Here is a 23,531-nt window from a genome sequence, read left to right as displayed (position 1 = left end):
ACTACAAAGCAATAGTAACAAAAACGGCATGGTATTGGTACCAAAATAGACAGGTAGATCAATGGTACAGAATAGAGGACATGGACACAAACCCAAATAAATACAATTTTCTCATACTAGACAAAGGTTCCAACAATATGCAATGGAGAAAAGATAGCCTCTTCAACAAATGGTGCTGGGAAAACTGGAAAACCATATGCAACAGAATGAAATTAAACCCCTATCTCTCACCCTGCACAAACTCAACTCAAAATGGATCAAGGACCTCGGAATCAGACCAGAGACCCTGCATCTTATAGAAGAAAAAGTAGGTCAAAATCCTCAACTTGTTGGCTTAGGATCAGACTTCCTTAACAGGACTCCCATAGCACAAGAAATAAAAGCAAGAATCAATAACTGGGACAGATTCAAACTAAATAGCTTTCTCTCAGCAAAGGAAACTATCAGCAATGCGAAGAGAGAGCCTACAGAGTGGGAGAAAATCTTTGCCATTCATACTTCAGATAGAGCACTAATTTCCAGAATCTATAAAGAACTCAAAAAACTCTACATGAAGAATACAAATAACCCAATCAACAAATGGGCTAAGGAAATGAACAGACACTTCACAGAAGAAGATCTACAAGCAATCAACAGACATATGAAAAAATGTCCAACTTCTCTAGTAATAAGAGAAATGCAAATCAAAACTACCCTAAGATTCCATCTCACCCCAATTAGAATGGCGATTATCAAGAATATAAGCAACAATAGGTGTTGGAGAGGATGTGGGGGAAAAGATACACTCATACATTGCTGGTGGGGTTGCAAATTAGTGCAGCCAATCTGGAAAGCAGTGTGGAGATTCCTTAGAAAGCTTGGACTGGACCCACCATTTGACCCAGCTATCCCACTCCTTGACCTATACGCAAAGGACTTAAAATCAGCATACTACAGAGATACAGCCACATCAATGTTCATAGCTGCTGAATTCACAGTAGCCAGATTGTGGAACCAACCTAGATGTCCTTCAATATACCATGGAATATTACTCAGCCATAAAGAATAATAAAATTAAGGCATTTACAGGCAAATGGATGAAACTGGAGAATATCATGCTAAGTGAGATAAGCCAATCTCAAAAAACCAAAGGAAGAATGATCTCGCTGATAAGTGGATGATGACATATAATGGGGGGAGGAGGGGACAAGAATGGAGGAAGGAGGGACTGTATAGAGGGAAAAGAGGGGTGGGAGGGGTAGGGGGGAAGGGAAAAAATAACAGAATGAATCAAACAACATTACCCTATGTAAATGTATGATTACACAAATGGTATGCCTTCACTCCATGTACAAACAGAGAAACAACATGTATCACATTTGTTTACAATAAAAATAAATTTAAAAAAGAAAAAAGAATTCAAGGTTTTATTTAGCCTCTTTTTTTTTTTTTTTAAGTCGTGGGGACTGAACCCAGGACCTTAGACATCCTAAGCATACCCTCTAATGCCGATTTACACCCCCAGTCCCTAAACCTCTCCATACATCCTTATTTCCCTTTCTTTACTCTGAAAAATCCTTATTTTCCCCTCTTTTCCCTGCCTGCTCAAAAGTAATGACTTAAAACACTTTTTATGATTCATGTCTTTATAAATACAATATGTATATTTATATCTCCATTTTTCTTAAATAAACAGCATACTTTTCTCCAACTTTCTCAAATTCTGGAGACCACTCAATACTAGTACATGTAAATATTTCTAATTTGTGCTTAATTACCTCATTGGTAGATGCACCATAATATATTCAACTTGAACAATATATTCAAAAAGCAGTAGAAGGCCTCTTTCTGTCTTGGTCACAGCAGCGAGGAAAGAAGGCACGGCCATATCATGCATCTGCCATGGACTGTCCTGTAGAACTGCTCCAGTGAGCTAATCAAGAGGAATAAGTAGATGGGCAGCACCAAGCCAAATCAATACTTTGAAGGGTTGCAATTCCTTCCACCTCTATGGGCTGATTCACCACAAGTCTATGAGGGTAGAGTGGTGGCCAATAGGAGAGATGTTGTGGTGTTCATGAAGCAGACATCCACCCAGTGAAAATCAGCTTCCTCCCTCCTGTGGGTTAGAAATAGGTAGGTGCCGCAAGCAATCAAACACGGGAGGGTTACCAAACCCATCTAGCAAGCACACCTGGGCAGGTAGTCCACCTGTTTTTACACCTAATGCAGAACTTCCCCTGCCCTGATGGGAGGAGTTGGAGATACAATCTACTTTAGATATATATCTAGCTAATTTTAAAATTGGGGCAGGCAAAGGGAATGGTTATAGTTAAATTAGCTACAATTGGATCTCATATCCCAATTAAGGCTAAATACTATATTCTGAAAATGGATCACCAAACTTTCTATTCCTCACAAGTGGACCACCATAAATGAGAATTCACACTGGCTGCCCTCAGTGTCAGGCTCCTGGTTCCCAAGAACAAGTTCTGCCCCAATCTGTGCATAAGACAGCACCATCCTCACAGCTAGAAGCCCCAGACGAAGGCATCCACCCCACCAAGAGCTCCGGAGCCCTCCGCCTCTCCTTCCCACCAAAAAGCAATCTAAGACTACTTGGGTAGTGTCATAGACTCGGGAGCCAACTTGAAGAAGTTCTCTCTGGTCTGAGACAAAACTAGGGGTTCAATAGTATAATCAACTACTTTCCTACTGATGAACATTTGGATGGTTTTCTTTCTTGCTCTTACAAATAATGTTGCGATGAATGATCATGGACATGTATCTTATTTTAGGATATATTTCCAGAAGTTGGATTGCTAATTCAAATATCAGTTCATATGTAATTTGTAGCTAAATGCTTATTTACGGGAATATTGACATTTTGCAATCTGACCAGCATGGGAATGGGAATACATGTTTTCCCCATAACTTCACCAGGGAAGGATGTTGTCAACTTTTGAATTGTTGCCAACTGTTAGATAAGAAATAGTGTTAACTGTAGTTTTAATTTCATTGTTCTATCATGAATGAGATTAAAGCTCTTCCTATGCATCAATTGTATAGGTAATGTTTTATTTATTTTATTTGTACCTGAGATTGAACCTGGGGTGCTTAACCACTAAGCCACCTCCCCAGCACCACTGATCTATATCCCCTTATCCCCAGTCCTTTTCAACTTTTTTTTTTTTTTTTTTTTTTTTTTTTTTATCATGAGAGAGTCTGTAAGCTGCTGAGGCTGATCTCAAACTTGCGATCCTCCTGCCTCACCCTCCCAAGTCCCTGGAATTACAGGCATGCGCCACTTTACCCAGCTGTATCTGCCTTTTCTTGTGCTTTTTGTTGAAATGCCTGTTTCATCATTGAGAAAAATGTTCTAAATTCCACTTCTTACACAAATCCTTTTAACTACACTGATCTTTCCCTTCTAAAGATTCCTTTTGATATGTAAAGAAGTACAGAATTTGATTTATGATTCTCTTATCAATGAGTAGGATTTAGTAACTTATCAACAGTTGCATTTAAGGAAGATGAAATCCATGCCCCAACCAAGTGTAGTAGCCCACACCTGTAATCCAGCATCTCTGAATGTTGAGGCAGAAGCATCACAAGTTAAAGGACAGCCTCAGCAACTTCAAAAGACCCTCAGAAACTTAGGGAGACCCAGTTTCAAAATAAAAAAATAAAAAGGACCAAGGATGTGGCTCAGCAGAAAGCACCCCTGGGTTCAATTCCCAGTACAGAAAAGAAAAGACCCCCTCACATCTCACTTCCACTCAGGTGGTTCTTCATTCAATCAGTAATTCAACACGGGACTGTTTAGTCAGATTCTGTGCTAAGTACTAGACATACAGTGGCAAACAAAACACATGGGTCTTGTCCTTATGGAAATTCAGACAATAGAGTATGACACTAAACAAAAAATGTGTAAATATAAATTGGGATAAGTGTTATAAAAAAAAGAACAGAGTCCATTAGAGACACAACCAAAAGGATACAACATAGTACAGGGGGAAGTCAGAGAAGCCCTCTGAGAAAGTTGCTTCTAGGCTAAGGCTGGAAAATGAGTAGGAATTTGCCAAGGAAAGAGTAAATGAAATGAAGAGTAGTTGTTGGTGCGCAGAAAACGAGATGCCAAAATTAAGGATTCAAAGCAAAGTTTCCCTCTGACCTATCCCTCCTTCTCCCTTGAAGTGAATCATAGAAACCAGAATTCCTCTTCCCCATGGTAGGTCATGGAGTGGGAGAGATGGTGGAATGAGATTGACATCATTACCCTAGATATTTGTGTGTGACTCTACATCATGTACAACCACAAAAATGAATAGTTGTGCTCCATTCGTGTACAATGACTCGAAATGCATTCTACTGTCATGTATAACTAATTAGAACAAATAAAAAGTTTTAAAAAAGAAACCAGTCCCCTTTTCCCCAAATCCAGCCATAAAAACTAGAGTTACTACTCCAAACTTCCCTTGCCTTTCTGTGTTAAAGATGGCCATAAAGAAATTAAGACCCTCATTCCACAGTGGCCCTGTCCATACCCAGGAGGAAGAAATACTGCAACTAAGGGGCTAACAGGAATCTGAACAGATAGGACTTGTTGGGTTTCTCCACTCAATCAATTTCCATTTGCTCAGACCCTTTTGTCCAATCACACTCCTACGTAGCTGTCCCTGCTTCATAGAACCTAAGCATAAAAATTGATTATTCACCTTGGGTCTTTGGCATCTTCAATCTGAGGGCTTCAGTGTTGTAAAATAATGATAAATTTGTCTTGGTTTTCTTATTGACCTATTTATTGTTTTAGGGAATGTTGGTAATGACCCTGTTTGATGAGTAGGAAAAGGATGATTCCCTTTTCCACCCCTACACAAAGACCCTGAGGCATAAAGCACTTTGCCATGTTGAAGAAAGGTGACTGGAAGATAGTGAGCAGTGGAGAGAGTGGAGGAAATGTGCTGAAGATTCTGCAGGGCCATGACAATCTGGTGGGGAGTGGTTTTGTTGTGCAGTTGGGGGAAAAAATGCCAATTATTTGTACAGTAAACTCTGGAAATTAGACTTCTCCCAAACCTTGTTGATTAGAGTTATGGGGGTAGGAATGCAAATCTACTGATGCTCTGTTTCAAGAGTATTAGTGTTGCCACTGAAATAATGAATTCCTTAAACATCACATTTGTCTGCTTTGCCTGCAATTTACTTAGTACACTGTCCGCTCCAATGTGCACAAAACCAAAGAAAGATAGCACCTTCATGGAAAGGAGGTGAAGACAGTTACATTGCCTGCAACTACAAAAGAACTTAACAGGCAATTGTATCAAGTACTATAAGGGAATTAATAAAAAGGGTGGATGGAAGCTATCTCATATGTCCTAATCATGAAATTAAACCCATGCAAAGTTCTGAATTATAATACTTGTTATATAGTGTATGTTGGGTTCAAATAATCAACCCAATTATGGTGACTGAAGACCTGGTTGAGTGGGGAGTGGGGAGTGGAGCTGGAGGCAGTCAAAGGGAATAACACTGAAGTACCCCAAATAGGGCCTGACATATGGTTAGCAAATGGACTTACCATTATTCTCTATAATGATCTTTTTCAGAATAGATTTTTAATTTAACTAATAGATAATTAACATATTTGAATAAATAACTTGGTTATTTCTGCTATTTATTATAAAAAATGAGAAATAAACAAGAGTTTTACATGGATGTGGCAAAGCAGGTTCAAATATTAACTGTAGTGTGCTAAATAAGAACCATACAAAAATTGAGGTTACAAAAAAGGTCTACTGTCTAAATATTTATCCTATAGCTAAATAATAACTCATCCAAGCAATATTACAATTAATGCATTCAAGTACTCCAGGATGTCACTGGTTAAAATGCAGTTAGCCAGCTGAGTCTTTTAGGAGAGGTAAATTAGTTTCATCCCAAGGAAATGGTCACCCAGCATCAGAATGAAAAGATGGATTCTTCCCTCCTTCTCCTTGGGTAGTTCCCAATCTTTCTAGCAGATCTCTAGAACAGGCCTAAATGACTGGCCTTTGTCTGGCTGTCCCAGAATATTCCCTATTACAATTGTATTTTGGGCTTTAAAACCTTATTACCCCTGTAGGAAACAAAGGATAGAGAATTATGAGTTGAACATGTTAAGTACCAAAAAAAGTAAGGCAGAGAAGGAAATTTTGCTGCACTGACAATACAGAACAGGTTTACTGACAGGAACAAGCTGTTGGTCCCAAGAGTTACTAATCAGTCAACTTTCTAAGTCCCAGAATTAGTGCCTGAGTGGTGTGAATAAAAATATAGACTTCCCCCAGTGGGTAGGACTGGCACTCATGACTTAAGTGAATCAATAAACAAGTGAATAAACAAATCAACTGAGGGGACTCTGATTTTTGCCTGAAGCATCCCATAAAATCCTACAGGGAAAAAAAAAAAAAAAGAGTCAGGTGTGGTTGACCCCTGTGCTCTAAAGTATAAATGAAGACTTGTCTTACCAGAAGGGATCGAGATTTTAGTCCAACATTCAAGAGGTCTTAAGGAGGTACAGAAAGCGTCTGGGAGTGACTGATCTATCCAATATCACAGAAATTAAGATACCAAGAACAAGAGTAATTTTCATTGCTTTATTAAATTGTTCCTCACATTTTTTTTTTTGCAAAAATGCCATGTCCCCAAAATGTCATTTGACCAATATTAAGACCTTCTGTGTATAAACACTGATCAAAAAAGACAAAGAGTCCATGTTCCTGGTTCTTAATACAACTTCAAGATGTTAAAAATCCTGGAAGTTAAACTCAAATATCTTAAATCGTGCTTCATTTATAACTTCAATAATGCTGAAACTTTTAATATTATGTTTGTAGTGCTATTCCTATTTTTTTGTTCCCATGAACAAAAGTCATCATTCTCTTGGTTTTGTTTGTGTACTTTAGGTATATATTTACATAAATATATTTACATAAGACAAAATTTTCCAAGTTGCAAATAAATAAATAAACTTAAGGAAACCAAATGAGTGTAAATGTTAAAATCATAATACACTTCATTCATTAATTCTAGAGTTTAGACAAAGTTTTGGACTTTCCTCATGAAAGAAATGTACGAACTGTACCCTTGATGGTACCCCTACAAATCGGACATTTTCTTAGAGAAGGGGCACAATCTTTGCATACCACTAGGTGACCACAAGGAATGAACACTATGGACACTTCTTTGTCCATACACACTTTACATGTTCTTTCTTCTTGTAGTCTCCGCAATTGTTCTTCCATTGGCAGATCTGAGAAGAGAGAAAAAAATTTTAACAAAAGACAATTTGTTTCTCCCCCTTTGAAAAAAACCAAGAAAATAAAAACAATGCTTTCTAGTGGCTTAAAGTGTTAATACTATTACCTGAAGTATCTTCTGTGCGAATACACTTTATGTCCTGTTGCACTAAAGGGAAAAAAAAAAAAAAGAAAAAGCATTATTAGGACAAATAAGAATGTATTTTTCAAACTAGTAGTTTTGACTTTGGCCAAACACTCATAATATCAAGGCAACACAAGTCTTTAATCTTTTTATGCAGTTAATAAACTAGATTGAGTTCTCTTCAATAATCACTAGTTGTTTATGAATATATTTTGAACTGACCCAGGAAGTTCCCAAAAATAATTTTCTTGCACTTACCAAATAAATGCTTGTATAACACAGGGTCAGTTTCTTGTAGAGAGTTTTTGAATACAGTGGCTGCAGTATTTCCTTTTACTAAAATGGTATCAATCAGTTCTCTTGCTTGTAAAGAAGTCTGTGTTTTCTGCTTAATAACATCATGCTCTTGTTCATTTATCACTCCAGCAATTAGTAGACTATCCAGGATTGGAATTACACAAATCAAATGTTGGAAAAGTGCCATTCTATTCTTCCGGATTAATAATAGATCTTCTTTATAAAAAAGAAAACAAACATGAACATGTTCAAATTCTGCTCACAAACTTTCTTCCACACTTACATATACAAGTGAATGAAAACTATCTTCAATTCACCATCAGTAAGGCTCTGATATTGATTGCTAGGGTTGGGGTACCTGATCCTTGTGCCTGATGATAATGCTGATTATGAGGAATGACACTTACTGAGCATCACATTAGGTGCTCCACATGTTAACTCATTTCATCTTCATAATAGCCTGTGGACAGCAGTGATTTGAATCATGGTCTGACTCTCTTGTGACTGTGTTGCACTGGGAACTGTCTGTGCATAAGTGCAGGTCAAGATGGCCCAGTTGCTGCAGTAATGCCAGACCGAGGAAACTCTATGCAAAGGTCCAGTTATCAGTTGAGGCCTTGAGTCCAGACACCAACTTCCAGGAATAGAGAATTCTGAGCAAAACAAGATGACCCTACTGTCTCGCCAGTTCTGCATCCATCAGATTGCCTGCTTTGCTAAAACATTCCCACAAATAACTTTTTGATGAAACCTATATAATAAATGTACTGAGCTAGCTCTGGGTCAGTCAAATTCCATCAGAGTTTGGCTGCCCACCTGGCCCTGCCTTGTTCTCTCCATGTGTGTCTATTTGTCTTTTCTTCATCCCCCATTGCCCCTTGTCCAGTAGCTCCTTAATTAACAGTTGAAAGTAGAGATGAGAGGGCTGCAGCAACAGCCATTTGAAGTAGGTGCTAATTCCTTCATTTAATGGATGAGAAAACAGAGCCCTATGAGGCAAATAAGTTGCCAAAGGACACATAACTAGCGAAGTCAAGCAGAAACAGGGTGGCATCATGATCTGTGCTTTGTCATTCTGTGATAATGCTAAGCTGTTAACTCAAAATTTAGAAACTAATAAAATTAAAATTTTAATTCAATTTAGTAAAATTGAAAAAAGGTAAAATCAAAAGAATTAAAGCAATTTAAAATTTTTTTTCATTCTTTCATAAAATTTAAATTTCCATTTTTAAGTTGATATTTTAAGTATTTTCTCAAATCAGTCATATCACCACTACCTAAATATTGTATAGTGAGGGAAAAGTCACTAACAGCATTTTGAAGAGTAAATCCTGTTTGTCAATGATGACCTTCTATTGATCTTATACAATCATCATATTCTCCTTCAAGATCTAGATTTGAATCTATTGGTAAAAAATTATGTAGATTGAAACTGCAATTTGCTGGGTGCGGTGGGGCACACCTGTAATCCCAGCTACTCAGGAGGCTAAGGCAGGAGGATCAAAAGTTTGAGATCAGCCTAGGCAACTACTTGTTGACACTGTCTCAAAATAAGAAAAATAAAAAGGGCTGGGGAGGTAGCTCAGTGGTAGGGCACCCCTTGATCAATCCCTAGTACTGAAAGAAAACAAAAACAAACAAAACCAAAAACTGTGATTGTACTATCTCTTTGGACTAAGACTCTAAACTTATTCATTATCATACAGCTTACCATGATCCATTAAGCTATTTGTTTTTCAAATTTATTTTGTATTTTCTACTATAAAGCTATTTCTATAAAATAACTAATGGCAAAAGTTGGGCTGTCTGAAGAATGATCATTTTAGGAGAGATGATTGTGAGGTTTAACACAATAGTAACAGTAATAGGACAACAGGACTTTGTCCTATTACCATAGGACACATAAATACAACTACTTCAAAAAGAATGAAAAATGGTGTCTAGTAAAAAAGTCAAGGTTAGAGATATACATTTTGAATATAACTGAACTTTTTTTTGTTTTTGTTTTTGTTTTGCGGTGCTGGGGATCGAACCCAGGGCCCTGTGCTTATAAGGCAAACACTTTACCAACTGAGCTATCTCCCCAGCCCCATAACTGAAGCTTTGAGAATAAATGAGAAAAGGACCAGAACCTAGACTAGTGCCTGACACAAAGGCACTCTATAAATAACAGTTGAAGAAATTTTAAAAATAACCTCTGTAATTTAAAGAGTAGGAATAAAAAAAGTAATAGAGATGTGGAAGATTCAGAATAATATACTCTGTTATCTACATTAGACAAGTAGTAATATATTAGAAAATAAAAATATAATAATTTATTCTTGGTGTTGAAATACATTATCTCTTCAAACTAACATTTAATTTTCTAAAAGCATTTTGCTTAGCCTTATAAACTCTCTGAACTACATTTTTTTCTTTCTTGATGCTGATAATTGAACCCATGACCTTGTGCATTCTAGGCAAGCATTCTACCACTGAGCTATACCCCCCAGCCTCTTTGAAATTCCTAAGATTTCTAAAATTCTATTGCTAGTATTTGGGGGGAAGTCTTATTTCAAAGTCATAGACTGAATTATGACTTGAATATACCTTTGAAACAAGTGAGGACTTGAATATATCTTTGAAGCGTATTATTATTTATTCTGAGAAAAAAATACCCTAAATTTCCTCTTTATTTATATACCTCTCAAGAAATTAATCACCACTATTCTTGGGATACTATAATGTAATCAATAACCTAAATGCAAGTATTTTCATTCACTCATTCAAAAATTGTTTTCTTGAGCACAGGCTATGTGCAGACAGCATGCTAAGTAGTACAGATAGAAGGGTGACACTGAGAGGTCTTTTTGACAATGTAAATCGAGGTACATTGTCAATCTGGAGTTATCTCTGGGGACTGTTAATTTTCTTTGGAAAAAATATAAACATTTTATGGGTGGATGGTTTTAGACTCCCTTGGGTCTCTCAACAAATGTGAAGATGAGTGTTGCCTTCCTTGGGCAATAGTTGAGTGATGACCAGTGACTGAGACTCAGATGACTACTGGACATGGTGGTGCATGCCTGAAATTCCAGTGACTTGGGAGGCTGAGACAGGGGGATCACAAGTTTGAGGCCAGCCTCAGCAACTTAGCAAGGCCTTAAGCAACTTAGCAAGACCTGTCTCAAAAAAAAAAGCAATGGGGATGTAACTCAGTGACAAAGTACCCCAAGGGTTCAATCCCCAGTATCAAAAAAAAAAAAAAAAAAAAAAAAAAGACTGAGATGACTACAGAAAGAACACACTTGCCTAATCTCCACTTCACAGTGAAAAGTGAAGAGCTTGACTAGGCAGGGCAAAGAACTTAGATTGTGTTGCCATTGTACTGGTGGTGTGTGTGTAGGACTAAATAATTCGAACGTTGGTAAATGAGTGATGCTGTATTACTTTGTTCAGATACATTTGTCTGGACTGGGCAGAAGTCAAATTCATCTTCATGGGTGGGAAAAGTTTATCCTTGAATGGGGTGGACACTCTGTCAATCATCCCGGGAAGAAATAGATCCCAAATAGCCTTGGACAAAGATAAGGGAAAGCTTTTTGCTCTCTCTGAGTTATGAATATTTGGAGGCCTGATCTTTAATAAAGGAAACCATGTTTGTGACTCTCCTACTTGTTTGTATTAACTGCCTAGTGCTACACAGAGATGGATCAGAAGCTAGGCAGAGAGATTTATGAGAATGAACAAGAGAGGTCTCATCTACTTCCAGTTGTAAATTGTCATCTGAGATATAATTTCCTTCTCTTGTTCCTAAATCTCCAGTAAGAGATTGCTAAGAGTGGCAGTCTATCTTCAGCTGTGTTGGACAGACTTAGGGTCTGATCCAAGCTTGGGAAAGAGTGGCATGGGAGAGATCAGCATTTCTCTTTGTCTATGTCAGAATGATAATAGCAATTGCAACCAGATGGAGTATGTCCCCCAGAGGAAGAGTTTTTGTGCAGAGCAATAGAAAACAGAGTAGCTAATAGACTAACATGGGAGGACATTGCAGCTTGTCTGAATGAATGTAAAACAGTACTTTAGGACTTGCCTAAATAACAGTCACTGGAAGGGAACTCAGTTCTTGTACAGGCATGTAGGATACTTAATCACAATTTGTGCATTCATTTTTAGTCACAGGATGAGACATACTGTTATGCTAATATTAAAATTAATAATTGCCCCTGATCCCACAGTAAAGGGGAGTGAGCAACTATCCAGTGATCAAAAATGTGCCATGAATAATTGTACTCAAAGTTAACCATCCAGAGTAAAATTTGAATTAAGGGAAAGAAGGAAAAAATATTTTCTCTTGACATACACATTTTCAAGTTAAGCAGCAATTTCAATATATCTTAGTGTGAAGAGATTTTCCAGAATTTGAATTGAGAATACTAAATATAAGAAAAATTTGACTGGATTGACTGATCAATTAATATATTTTCAGTAAGATACATAGAATGATATCACGTCCTTATAGAAAGAGAAAGTACACTAATAAAATACATACCTGATTCTTTTTCCTCAGTTGCTCTTTCTTTCGCCTCTTCCCTTATTTCATCTTCTGCATTAAGCAAATCTAATACAAGATCACTGACGGTTCTGTAATTCTCTCCAGTGGTTAGGATTTTACTCTGAACTGTCTGTTTTATCAGACTTCTACTAAAGCCTATTTCCAAAGCAGCTTTAACCACAGGTGTATTCATCATGACAGCATCTTCTGAATGGTTTTCTCCAGGTCCAAAATGAACAACTACATGGAACAAAAGATTTGACTCACATTGGGATAGTCTGTATGCTTTTAAACTGAAAGTTATTAAAATATCACAAACACTAAACCCAGAAAATGTATATGCATTTTATATGAATTTTGTTAAATTTAAAATGATAAATATGTTCAGTTACCAAAATAAGAATACAGAAGATTGTAGTTAGATACAAAATATATGCTATCTGTCATGCTAAATATGTATATGAAAGCAGAAGAAAGAAAAGGAATGTCAGAGATCACTCCCCACCAGAATGGAGAGTTCTTTTGCCCTATGTTGGATAAACAAATGAGATTTCTAAATTAAATACATATTTTTGAAAGGGGCCTTTGTTGTCATTCGCCTCTATTACTGCAATGGCTTCCTACAATATCGCTCCCTTCCAGTTCATTCTCGATGCCACAACCAGCGATTTTTTTAAAATGCAAATCTGATTGTGTGTATACTCCTTAAATTCCATCAACAACTCCACTGCACTCAGGATAAAATCCAAAATTTAATTTTAGCTTATAAGTGCACATACAATTGGGACCCTGTTTGCCTCTTCAGCTTCATCCCTTGCCACTTCTTTGTATTCTGCTCTCTAGGATAGAAGTTACAAACTGATAGCACTTGGGTCAAATTCTGTCTGCAGTACTGACCCCTCTTATAGCCAGCCTGCTTCATGCATTCATCTGTTTGCAACTTCTACTTCTAGTCATACAGAATTTTGTTCAGTTCTTCAAATATGCCTGTTCTATTTCACAAAGGCCTTTCATATGCTGTTCCTTATATCTAGAATGGCCTTTTCTTCCCTTTGTCGCTTGGTTGACTCCTCTTCCCTTGGGTTCTCTGCCAAGACTCAGAAAGCCTTTTCTGATCCTCTAAGTCTGAGTTAGTTCTCTCAGGCACTCTCACATCACACTTTCCTTTCCCCACCAAATCTTCTCCTCCTATCTGTGTGTTGTTTATATCCCTAAGATCATTATCATGAGAGCAGGAGTCATGCTTATCCTGTTTCCTATTCTTCCCTAAGAATAGTAAATACAAATATATTTATTTAGTTCTATTTAATGCTAGAAAATGGAAGAAGCACTTGTTCAAATATTTGCTCTATCCCCTTTTAGGTTTAAGGTAACAGGCAAGTCACTTAATTTCACTGAGCTTTGGGGTCTTTATTAAAGGATGGGGATAATATTTTCTACCCTCCTTCATTTCACAGAGAGCATATGTAAGCAGTCTAATGTCATAGTACATCTCTTCCCACACCAGTACAAGAACAAGGGTTAGACTAGATGTAGGTATTTTGTTAAAATTAGATGCCCAGAGCTGTGGGTATTGCTCAGTGGAAGAACACATGCTTAGCATCCTCAAAGATCTGGATTGAATCAACAGCGCCATCAAAACAAAACAAATCCACTAACTACTGATACTTAAATTCTACCCTTAATACTCTGATTCGATTCAGCAGGTCTGAAGGATAAACTAGAAATCTGCATTATTTTTTAAAGTTCTCCAGGCTACTCCAATATGCACTGAAGTTTGAGAAATATCAACATGGTGTATTTGAAAATGCATCATAAAATGATAAATCAATACAAATGTATATTACTACTATCACCTTCAATTTAATAATGCTAAATGCTTCTATCTCAATGAAGCAATTATTATCTTTATACATACTTGGTGTCTCTGCATTTTCATCTTCTGGAGTGTCTGAGGTGGATAACAGCTACAGGAAAAAATGTATATCAGTTAAATGTAAACTTAATCCTGCCCATCTCAATAAAAATGAGCCAATGGACCTACTTTATTAAATTTATTGCAAACAGACTTGCCTACTGACAAAATGATTTTTTTAATCAAAAGAAGTATTTCATTTACTTCCACCAGCTATTCCCTTGGCCATAAACCAACAGTGTTTCTCTGTATGTGTTTGTACTAACAAAATATATCTTCCTGAAGGCAGGAAAAGGGCTGCAGCTCATCAGTGATCTATGAGATAACAGATCTTATGCTCCCAGGTCATCTTTTGGGATAGAAAAATCAGTTCCATTGACCATAGTTAGACAGTTTTTGACCCCCAAACTATTATATAAGTTGTCATTTGTTCTCCCAGAAAGATTAGAAAGAGCAATAACATTCTTTCTCAAATCTTTTTAAGAAAAAATTATATAGCAAACCTATGAAATGCTACTATCCCAGTCAGTTTTTTCCCTCAAATATTTTAATTTATTACAACTTGATTGGAGAAATGCTTGAAGACAAAGATAACAAATGTTATTTTTCAGGAGTTTATGAATTACAAATCTGTTTTTCTCCAAAGAATAGTACTTTCTAGGATTATATCAAGTTTTACAAAAACAGAAAATATGTTTTAAAAACCACTTTTATCTTTTGACTAAAATACCACTCTATAATTATAGAAAAAAATTATCTGTCGGTAACCAACCAGTGGTTTAAAAGGAAAAAGAAACTTCCCTACCTGTTCAAGCAGATGGGGATAACTGGCTTGAACTCGACTGACGAATTCTTGTCCTTTAATTCTTATCAAGTACTCACACCTCAAATATAAACAGAGTTTGAAGGGTAATTTTATAAACGTGAAATGCAAATTTAATAACAAATTTATCATCCCTATGTGTTTATTCTATTTAAAAGCTGTTAAAGTGTCCCAAATTCAGAATCATTTTAGATCACTGATTATAAACTTAGGAGAATAAATAAATCTTAGTCCTTTGAAAACTAAGTCTTTTATATTTCTTTGTCTTGAAAAAAAATCTGGTAAAACTATAAAAATTATAAAACCTATAAATATTCTATAATATGATTCATATTTTTTCATGTGAATTTTTAAATTTATTTATTAACATACAGTCTAAATAATTAACACAAATTTGATTTACTCCTAGTACATTTTCATATGATCTAAATGATTTATAATTTTTTGTGGTGCTAGAATGTATACATTTTTTAATAAAAAACTCAAATCTATAGTCTTTTTTGTCTTAAAACCAACAAAATATTTAAAGTAATTATTTTTCTAAATAATCCATTCTAAACTTATTCATAAATGTATTTTTGGAACAAAGAATAATGTTACAGCTGATTGTAGGGTAAACTCCTTGAACCCACTTCATGATTATCACAAGCATTTGCAAAGAGAATTTCAAAACAATTACCTTGGAAACCACTTAGCATGTTCCACCCATGGATCATCTCCCAACTCCCAACATCTCAGTCCACCGTCACAGCAAAAGCATTTGACATCATCACTGTGACCTAAAATTATTTTAGACCAAAACTTATGAATACATATAATTTTCCCACTAAAATATGTAAAATAAAACATGCTGAATTTTTTAAGTTATCAGATTAAGTTCCTTACCCACATAATAAAAACCCGCACTTGCAAGTTGCTCAGGATGAACCAGAACACTGGAAGGCCAGTTAAAGAACGTCTTAAAGCGGGCTGCATGTGTCTGCATGCTCAGATTAGAAACAGTATATCTTGAAGTGTCTTGAAACTGATTTTCTACAAATGGGCAGTTGGGAAAATGTCTCAGGTGTTCTGACATAGCATCATCCTTTGGTTCCCAATTGCTCAATTTTCCACCACAGGCAAAGCAAGCCACTCTATCTCCAGGTCCTATGTAGTAAAAGCCTGCTTTGGCTAGATCTGTTGGTGACAGAAAGGTCAATGGCCACGTTTGATAAGTGAGTAATCTGGCCTTTTCGGTATTCATTGCACAATGGTAGGGATTCATCCTCAAGGCAGAAAAATCTTGATTTGCTCTGGAGTTGACAGGATTTGATGGAAAACTTGAATAAGAGCCACTGAAATATCCACTGTTTTCCAGACTTGGAAGTAATGAATGTGTGGAATTTGTTACTGAAGAAGAAAAAGAAGGCGAAAGAGAAGGCTGAGAAGTAGCTTTTGAATTAACTGAATTTAGGTTCTGAACAAAGCTGCAGCTAGGATACAACTTTTTATGCTTTTCAATAGGATTGTCTCCTTGTTTCCAGTTATCCAGCATCAGGCCGCAACAGAAGCATTTGACTTTGTCTTTCACACCAGTGTAATAGAAACCAGCACGAGCAAGACTCCTTTCTGAGACAGGAACCCCTTCTGGGAAAGTCGAATATGTGGACATTCGGTACAGTTCACATGAAAAGTCATACTTCAATTCAAATGTGTTGGCATTCTTCATCAAATTTGATAAGAAGATGCTATTTTCTACTATGTTCATAATGAAATGGATGAGGAAGAAAAGGGACCAGTCTTCCTCTGGGGAGGTAGTTTTGTGCATGGTTTTTTTATTTTATCAGTTTTACTTCTAGGTGGAACATCTAAAATGAGAACTTTTTTATTCTTTCCTCTCTGTGTTTAGGGTTTCAGCATGGAGAGAGTCTAAATCCTACACTGATACATGTTAAGGGACAGTTACAACTGCATATTTGTATAATATTTATACATACAATGTAAATATGATGTTACATAGTAACCTGTGATGAAAATTAAAACCCTTCCTAGAGGCATAAAGTGTTTTAGGTTACCAGGAGGCATCTCCACAACTAGGTTAGCATCTGCAGACCGCCAGGGTGCAGCAGTGAGTGGCCTTCACCAACCTGCAGAAGTGTCTGTCTCACAATTGCTAGCTTTTCATGGTGGAAAGCTATGCTCCATAAGCATCATACAAAAAAATAGTCAAAGTATGTTTATTTTTTGTGTGTGTTTTTTTGGAAATTATAAAATTTGGTAGCCAAAAAAAAGCATATATATAGATCTCATATCTCATAGGAAGAAAAGACGACATTACCATAGGTCACTGATTTAATTAAAGACTCGATTTGATGTCTGTTATCAAGAGGTAATTTAAAATCAATGGCATATTTTAGTTAACAACACTTTTATTTCTTAGAGATACATAAAATAATAATATGTCTCATAAGTGATGGCATCTTAGATTCAGTGGAATATGGTTTATCCCAAATCGTTCTCAAATTAAGTAATTCTTTCTTCTATGATCATTTTAATAAGGAGAACAAAACAATCTAAAGTTTCCCTCTAAAGATTAAGTAATAACAGAATTGGCTGCCATTAAAACCTGGTTTCAATATTTATTACAAAAAAATATGAAATCTTAAAAAATTAAACATTCTATCTAAATAAATCATCAGAGACTAATGTATCTGCTCATTTGGTCTTTTGGACTCAGTTTCATGCCATTGAGGCAACTCAATGTTACCATTCCTTTGTTCTAATGATATAATTGGCCAGAATCAGGAAGTACCCTTGGTAATTATGATAGAAGGTGCTGAACATGAAGACTGCCACAAACCACCAATAATGATATTGAATTTCATTATTATATTCAGGATACATCAAATTTTCTCTGGTAGTGGATTTAATTTTTAAAATAATCAAAAGTTACGAAATGCCAAGTCTACATGCTAAGATGAATCATCAAATTGTATAAATTTGGTTTTGGACAGAAATTATTTCACAGTGTACCTTGAACCAGAATTTATCATGACAAAAAATAAAATAAAAATTATCATGTGAACCACAGAAACCTCAAAATTTAGAATTTCTCAATTATGACTTATAAGTTATTAATAAGTAGGTTCTGTGTCAATAATACTAGCAATGACTAATATATCACTGTGTGGGGTTTTTGTTGTGGTTGTTGTTTGTTTGTTTGTTTTACCAGTGGTTGGCAAGCATGGTTTCCTTGAGCCCACAGATGTTGGGGTTTTCTAGTGCAGATTTCAATGCTTGTTTTTATACTTGGTTTCCAGGCAGCAGAAGAAACTTCATAGTGGTTACCAATGATTATTTCCTCCAAAGTAAGTTATTGTGGCCAACTTCACTATGCCTTCCCATGGTCAAAATTGTTACACATTGCTATAAAAAAGTTGTCTTTATATAAATTTCTCTTCTGAAAAAAATATGTAACCATTTAGCCATCATTCTTTTTTTGTGTGTGTTACTGGGGATTGAACTCAGGGCCTTGTGCTTGCAAGGCAAGCACTCTACCAGCTGAGCTATCTCCCCAGCCCTAGCCATCATTCTTATTCTCGTCATTCTCAGAGATAACAGCTTATTTGAAAAAACTAAAATTTAGACTTTTAAAATATCAATGGCCTTCTACGTGATAATTTCTTCACCAATCATCATGTTTATCTTTCCTACTTCCTCTAAATTTGTTGTACTTATTAAAATGTTTTGTTCTTGACATTCTTTGTCATTGTCTTTTATTGTGTCAAACATTTCATTTGCATATTTCTCTATTCTTGCAGACAGTGGAATATCAGCTCTTGGTTCAGGTAACTGTCACTCATTTTTAAATTCAGCCAAACCCAGGTACTTTTTTCTACTCTAACAACAGCTAGTAGGAGATTGCCTAGCTAACTTTGAAAAGAGTGCTTCAACCCTAGGCCCCAATTTCTATACTTCTACAAATCAAATTCAAAATCATTATAGTTACAGATCATATAATTAGATTTTTTTAAATTAACATTCTTTGGATACTATACCTAAAGGCCAGTTAACTTTATTAATTTGTTCATGCACAAAACTACCTCCCGAGATTAGACTGGGTCCCTTTTAAGGGTTTTAGGCCTCCATTTTGAGATGTTTTGATTTATAGAAGAAACTGGAAAAAAGTTAGAAGTAGTAAAACAGTCTGTGTCCTTTGTAAATCTGTTTAAAAGAGAGAGAGAATTTTAAAAGTCAATAATTCACAGATGTAACACAATCATCTTTTTCTAAAAACATTCTCTCCAAAATAGAACACTAGTATTTACTAATTGTCTATCATGTACAAGATGCTATACAAGTTGGGGTTGGAGGCATAGTTCAATGGTAGAGTGCTTGCCTAGCATGCCCAAGGGCCTGAGTTCAATCAACAGTTCCACAAAAACAAAATAAAGCAATAAAAAATAAAAGTGCTGCCCTAGACATCACCAAGGACAAGAAGTCCCATACAATGATCAAAGATCTCAAGCTAATGGCATGTAGAAATGTTATGTTTGGCTTGCACAGAATTCAGTCATAGTATTTTTCTCTCTTTTTTTTTTTTGTACCAGGGATTGATTGAACTCAGGGGCACTCAACCACTGAACCAGCTCCCCAGTCCCTATTTTGTATTTTATGTAGAGACAGGGCCTCACTGAGATGCTTAGTGCCTCGCTATTGCCGAGGCTGGCTTTGAACTCCCCATCCTCCTACCTCAGATTCCAGAGCCACTGGGATTACAGGAGTGTGCTACCATGCCCAGTTAATTTTTAAACGTTCTTATTTTGAAGTTAATTTACAGTTATAAACTTGCAAAAATAATAACACAGAGTTCCCACATTCTTTGGAATCAGCTTTCCCAAAAATAACATCTGACATAACCATAGTGCAATTACAGAAATCAGAAAATGAACATTGATACAATACTGTTAATCCACATGCCTTATGTGAATTTCACCAGTTTTCAAAATAAGTTTTTCTTGAACCACAAAATTTCAAAATCTTATAGTTAATTGCTAACTTTTTTTTTTTAATGTAAAATACTCCCCATAACATCCTAGATTTCAACTTCTCTTGAAAAGGCAGAAGATCTGGTGTTCCTGAGCCCATATTCCTGTCTGGCAACGGTCAGGTGCATCAGGCGCACCCTTCAGTGCTCTCCATCTGGCACTGTGCTTCAACTTCCTGACACAAAAACTGTCAGTTGTTTTTGTCACTGAACTGGCACTACTGTCTCTCTTATAGCAGAATTATGGGGGAATGAGATTGTAATAATTGTGCCTATCAAAAGTAACAAAAATGAAAGTTAGATGAAGAGGGAACTGTTTTATGAAAAAAATGAAAGAACCATAATTCTTTGTGGAAAACAAGAATATTCATCACCTCAAATATACAAGCAGAGTAAACTTTTATTTAAAAGAGCCACCCATGGTTTTGCTCATTTGAATCACTCGCCTGGGCTTTGTACATTAGAGTTTGCAAATCCCTCACACAGATATTACCCTAAAAAAGCTTCAGTATGGAAGCAAGGTAGATCTTTGTGGAAATACAGGCAACAATTATACCACAAATACAAAAAGATATATCAAGATGACGACCCTGGATCAATTCAACCTGTCTTAACCACTTCCAACACCTACACTTCCCAGTGAAGCTAAAATAGATCTGCAACCCTAAAAACTGTGACTGAAAATCACTCAGACTTATTCTCGTCCCTTAGCAACTCTGGTTTAGCCACGGTCCTAGGCAACTCTTCCAATCCTTCAATAACTTCCTCAAATTTCTCCCCTCCTCATTTTCATTTAATTATTTTCTGTTCCTTAAAGAAAAGAGTCATCATTGGGCAATGATTCTTTCACATTCTCACATCCATACCTTCTTGCTCACAACCTCCTTGCTGCCTCAATGCAAGACCTGCCCCTCTGGGGTTCCAAGTTCTCCTACTGCCTCACTAGCTCTGAACCCCATCTCCCTTCACATCTCCAACTCTCACTCTCTTACTGGTTCTCTTCCTTCCTTGTAACAGTCATACTGAAGTCTATCTCAACTTTCAAATGGAAACAAATGACAACACAACAAAAAATCCTCTTTCAACCCCATTTTTCACTCTGGCAATTCCCCTTCATCTTTCCCTTCCTTCATGGCCTAATGAATTGAACATGTGTCTACCATCAATGTCTCCACTTTGCTCCCTCCCATTTGCTCCTTAAACCAGCATCACTGAAAAATATTCAATATTAACAACACCAGGAACTTTCTTGCCAGAACCAATGGAAAGTTTTGCCTCTGACAATGAGGCACAGTTCCTCTTAAAAAGGCTTGATTCCCCTGACTTCTCTGATACCACTCTTGGAATTCCTCTTTCCTTTCTTATGGTTCCTTCTCAGATATGCTCAGGTCCCCCAACTCCTCTCTTTCTACTCTACCATTTCTGGATCCCAGGGCTGTTGGTTATCCCTATTCTCTCAGGCATTCAACATCGCCACCTCTCTGATATCCACCAGTTAATATCCCTTTTCTCACCCCCACCCAGACTATGACTTCCTTCAGAATGGAAACTGTGTTTGATTTCTGTACCAGTCCTCAAGCCCACAACAATCACAGAGAGCTTGGCATAGAATATAGATATTGACTTGCTGGTGGGGATTTTTTGTTTGTTTGCTTTGTTTTTGTTTTTTATGGTACTAGGGATTGGATCCATGTCCTTCCAATGTGAGGCAAGAGCTCTACCACCAAGCCACAGACTTTGCCCAAAATACAGACTTCTTGTTGAAGAGGTAAATGTTAGCAAACTTGATTAAGCCCTGTATGGTCACAGTATCATTTTTATGGTATTAAGAACATCAGTTTTATACCCATGACTACAAAGTCCACTTAATGATGATTTAACATCAGGCTTTGGAGTCAGATATCTTGGATTTCCAAAGCAAATTAGTCCCCTTTTACCAGGAGTGTGACTTTGAGCAAATAAGTTCTCAGGGCTTCAGTTTCTTCATTTTCAATTTGAGATGCTTATGTTACCTGCTTCTTAAGATTGTCGTAATTAAACGTGACAAATATATGTAGAGTCTTCAGAAGATAAGTAGATAGCACCACTTAATGTTGGTGACAAATACCAAATACATATTATTGTTATTTTAGCATCAGGTAAATACCTCCACGATTTACTGACTAGATTAAGAGCACTATTGAATTTCTATGCTGATCACCAGGAAAATAACCAAAAATCTGCTGCCTTTTGTCACCACTTGGGAACATTCCTCCATTTGGTCATTAAATATTTTATTGAGTCCTTACTGTGCCAGCTCTCTGCTTCAGGCTCTTCCTTGAAACTTATCTGGCACCTACAAAGACCGGGTAATACCTCTTGACAATCGAATTAAAATGCCAAAGCTTCAACTTTTCACTGGCTCAACCCAAAAGTGAAAGAGAAATTGAACACCTAGCAGAAAGGTGGACGGTAGGGTGGGGCACTACAGTGGAGCCAGCCCTCAGGGTCGCCCTCCCGCAGGGTCGCCCTCCACCAGCGTCGCCCTCCCCGGGATCCTGGGCCCCGGGCGCCTCTCGCGGGCGGGAAAGCGCAGTCTCCGCGGCAGCCGCTGGGGCGCTCCTGCGAAGAGGCCCGGGCTCCCCTAGAATCGCCCTGTGGCTGGTCCCGGATCGGATCGGAAAGGCTCGTCGGCCGATCCGCAGCAGACCTCTAGGCTGTGTTTGATACCGCGCCACCCCACCGACTCTGGTCCTCCGCGCCCAGCCCCGAGACCCGCGGCAGCCGCAGGCCGTGCCCGGCCCCGCGCGAGGCGGGGACGCACGCTGCACACGCGCACACTCACAGCAGCCCTCGCCGCCGAGGCCGACGAGCACCAGCGAGGAGCAACCGAGTCTTCCCAAGTACACCTGTCGCTTGGCCTGTTTCGGGCGGGTCCGAGTCTCGTGCTGCTTTTAAAAGCCTCGCCCCGACTCCCCCACGCCTCCGTCCCCACCTGCACACGCCCTCGTCCTGCTCTCCTCCCAGTGGTTTGCATGTGCGCGGGTGCTTTCCTTTTAAGACTTAGGGGAACTCCAGCGGTAATAACCACCCGCACTTCCCCTTAATAAGTGGCCTGGCAGACCCACTTGGGGATTTCCATGACCCTACACATGCCTGACTTAACTGTGACATATCCGTGTGGCATTTACTGAAAGACCTTTGCTTCATTGTTCTTGGTCAGAGGAAATCTTGATAACCCACATAGAGATCATTGGTCAGCCTGACTGGAAGAAGTCAACGCCTCTTCCTCCCACCCTCCATGCACCATGTACTTTACAGATGAAAAATGTTAGATTTTTCCAACCTACTAAACATAAAGTTCAACATTGAAAAGAAAAAAAAAAAGCACTGAAACGTTGCAAAATCTTTCTCATTATTTTCACTTTTTGTTTTGCTCCAGAAAGGGAGTGTAAGAGCCCGGTACGGTGGCTGCACGCCTGTAATCCCAGCTTCTCAGGAAGCTGAGGCGGGAGAATCTCAAGTTGGAGGCCAGCCAGGGCAATTTAGGGAG

The 23,531-nt window shown here is 37.5% G+C and overlaps 1 protein-coding gene across 3 annotated transcripts; it reads right to left on the bottom strand.

Moving 5' to 3' along the window:
• Positions 1–6,603: 6,603 nt before the first annotated feature.
• On the bottom strand, positions 6,604–22,965 carry Birc3 (baculoviral IAP repeat containing 3). Of its 3 annotated transcripts, none has more exons than XM_047519684.1 (9): positions 22,824–22,965; positions 15,859–19,176; positions 15,653–15,752; positions 14,956–15,034; positions 14,154–14,202; positions 12,233–12,475; positions 7,663–7,917; positions 7,387–7,428; positions 6,604–7,273 (listed from the first exon to the last, which is right to left on the bottom strand). In XM_047519684.1, exons 2-9 carry the CDS (start codon positions 16,778–16,780, stop codon positions 7,080–7,082), a joined length of 1,884 nt encoding a protein of 627 aa, XP_047375640.1. In that variant the 5' UTR covers positions 16,781–19,176; positions 22,824–22,965; the 3' UTR covers positions 6,604–7,079. The 3 variants fall into 3 exon arrangements, with proteins under 3 accessions (XP_047375640.1, XP_047375641.1, XP_047375642.1); XM_047519685.1 differs by having other exon boundaries at positions 7,663–7,914; XM_047519686.1 differs by lacking the exons at positions 6,604–7,273; positions 7,387–7,428 and adding an exon at positions 8,109–8,354 and having other exon boundaries at positions 7,775–7,917.
• Between the last annotated feature and the right edge of the window lie 566 nt (positions 22,966–23,531).

Source organism: Sciurus carolinensis, chromosome 11, assembly GCF_902686445.1.
Source record: "Sciurus carolinensis chromosome 11, mSciCar1.2, whole genome shotgun sequence".
Classification (NCBI taxonomy): domain Eukaryota; kingdom Metazoa; phylum Chordata; class Mammalia; order Rodentia; family Sciuridae; genus Sciurus; species Sciurus carolinensis.
This window is presented reverse-complemented; position numbering and strand designations above follow the sequence as displayed.

Bases quoted from the DNA above. Each gene is read 5' to 3' on its own strand.
- Birc3 (XM_047519684.1), bottom strand. From the start codon at position 16,780: ATGCACAAAACTACCTCCCCAGAGGAAGACTGGTCCCTTTTCTTCCTC. The intron at 7,918-12,232 runs GTATGTATTTTA...TTTTTTATAAAG, and splicing joins AACTGAGGAAAAAGAATCAG to AAGATCTATTATTAATCCGG. The intron at 7,429-7,662 runs GTAAGTGCAAGA...TTTTCCCTTTAG, and splicing joins GTTATACAAGCATTTATTTG to TGCAACAGGACATAAAGTGT.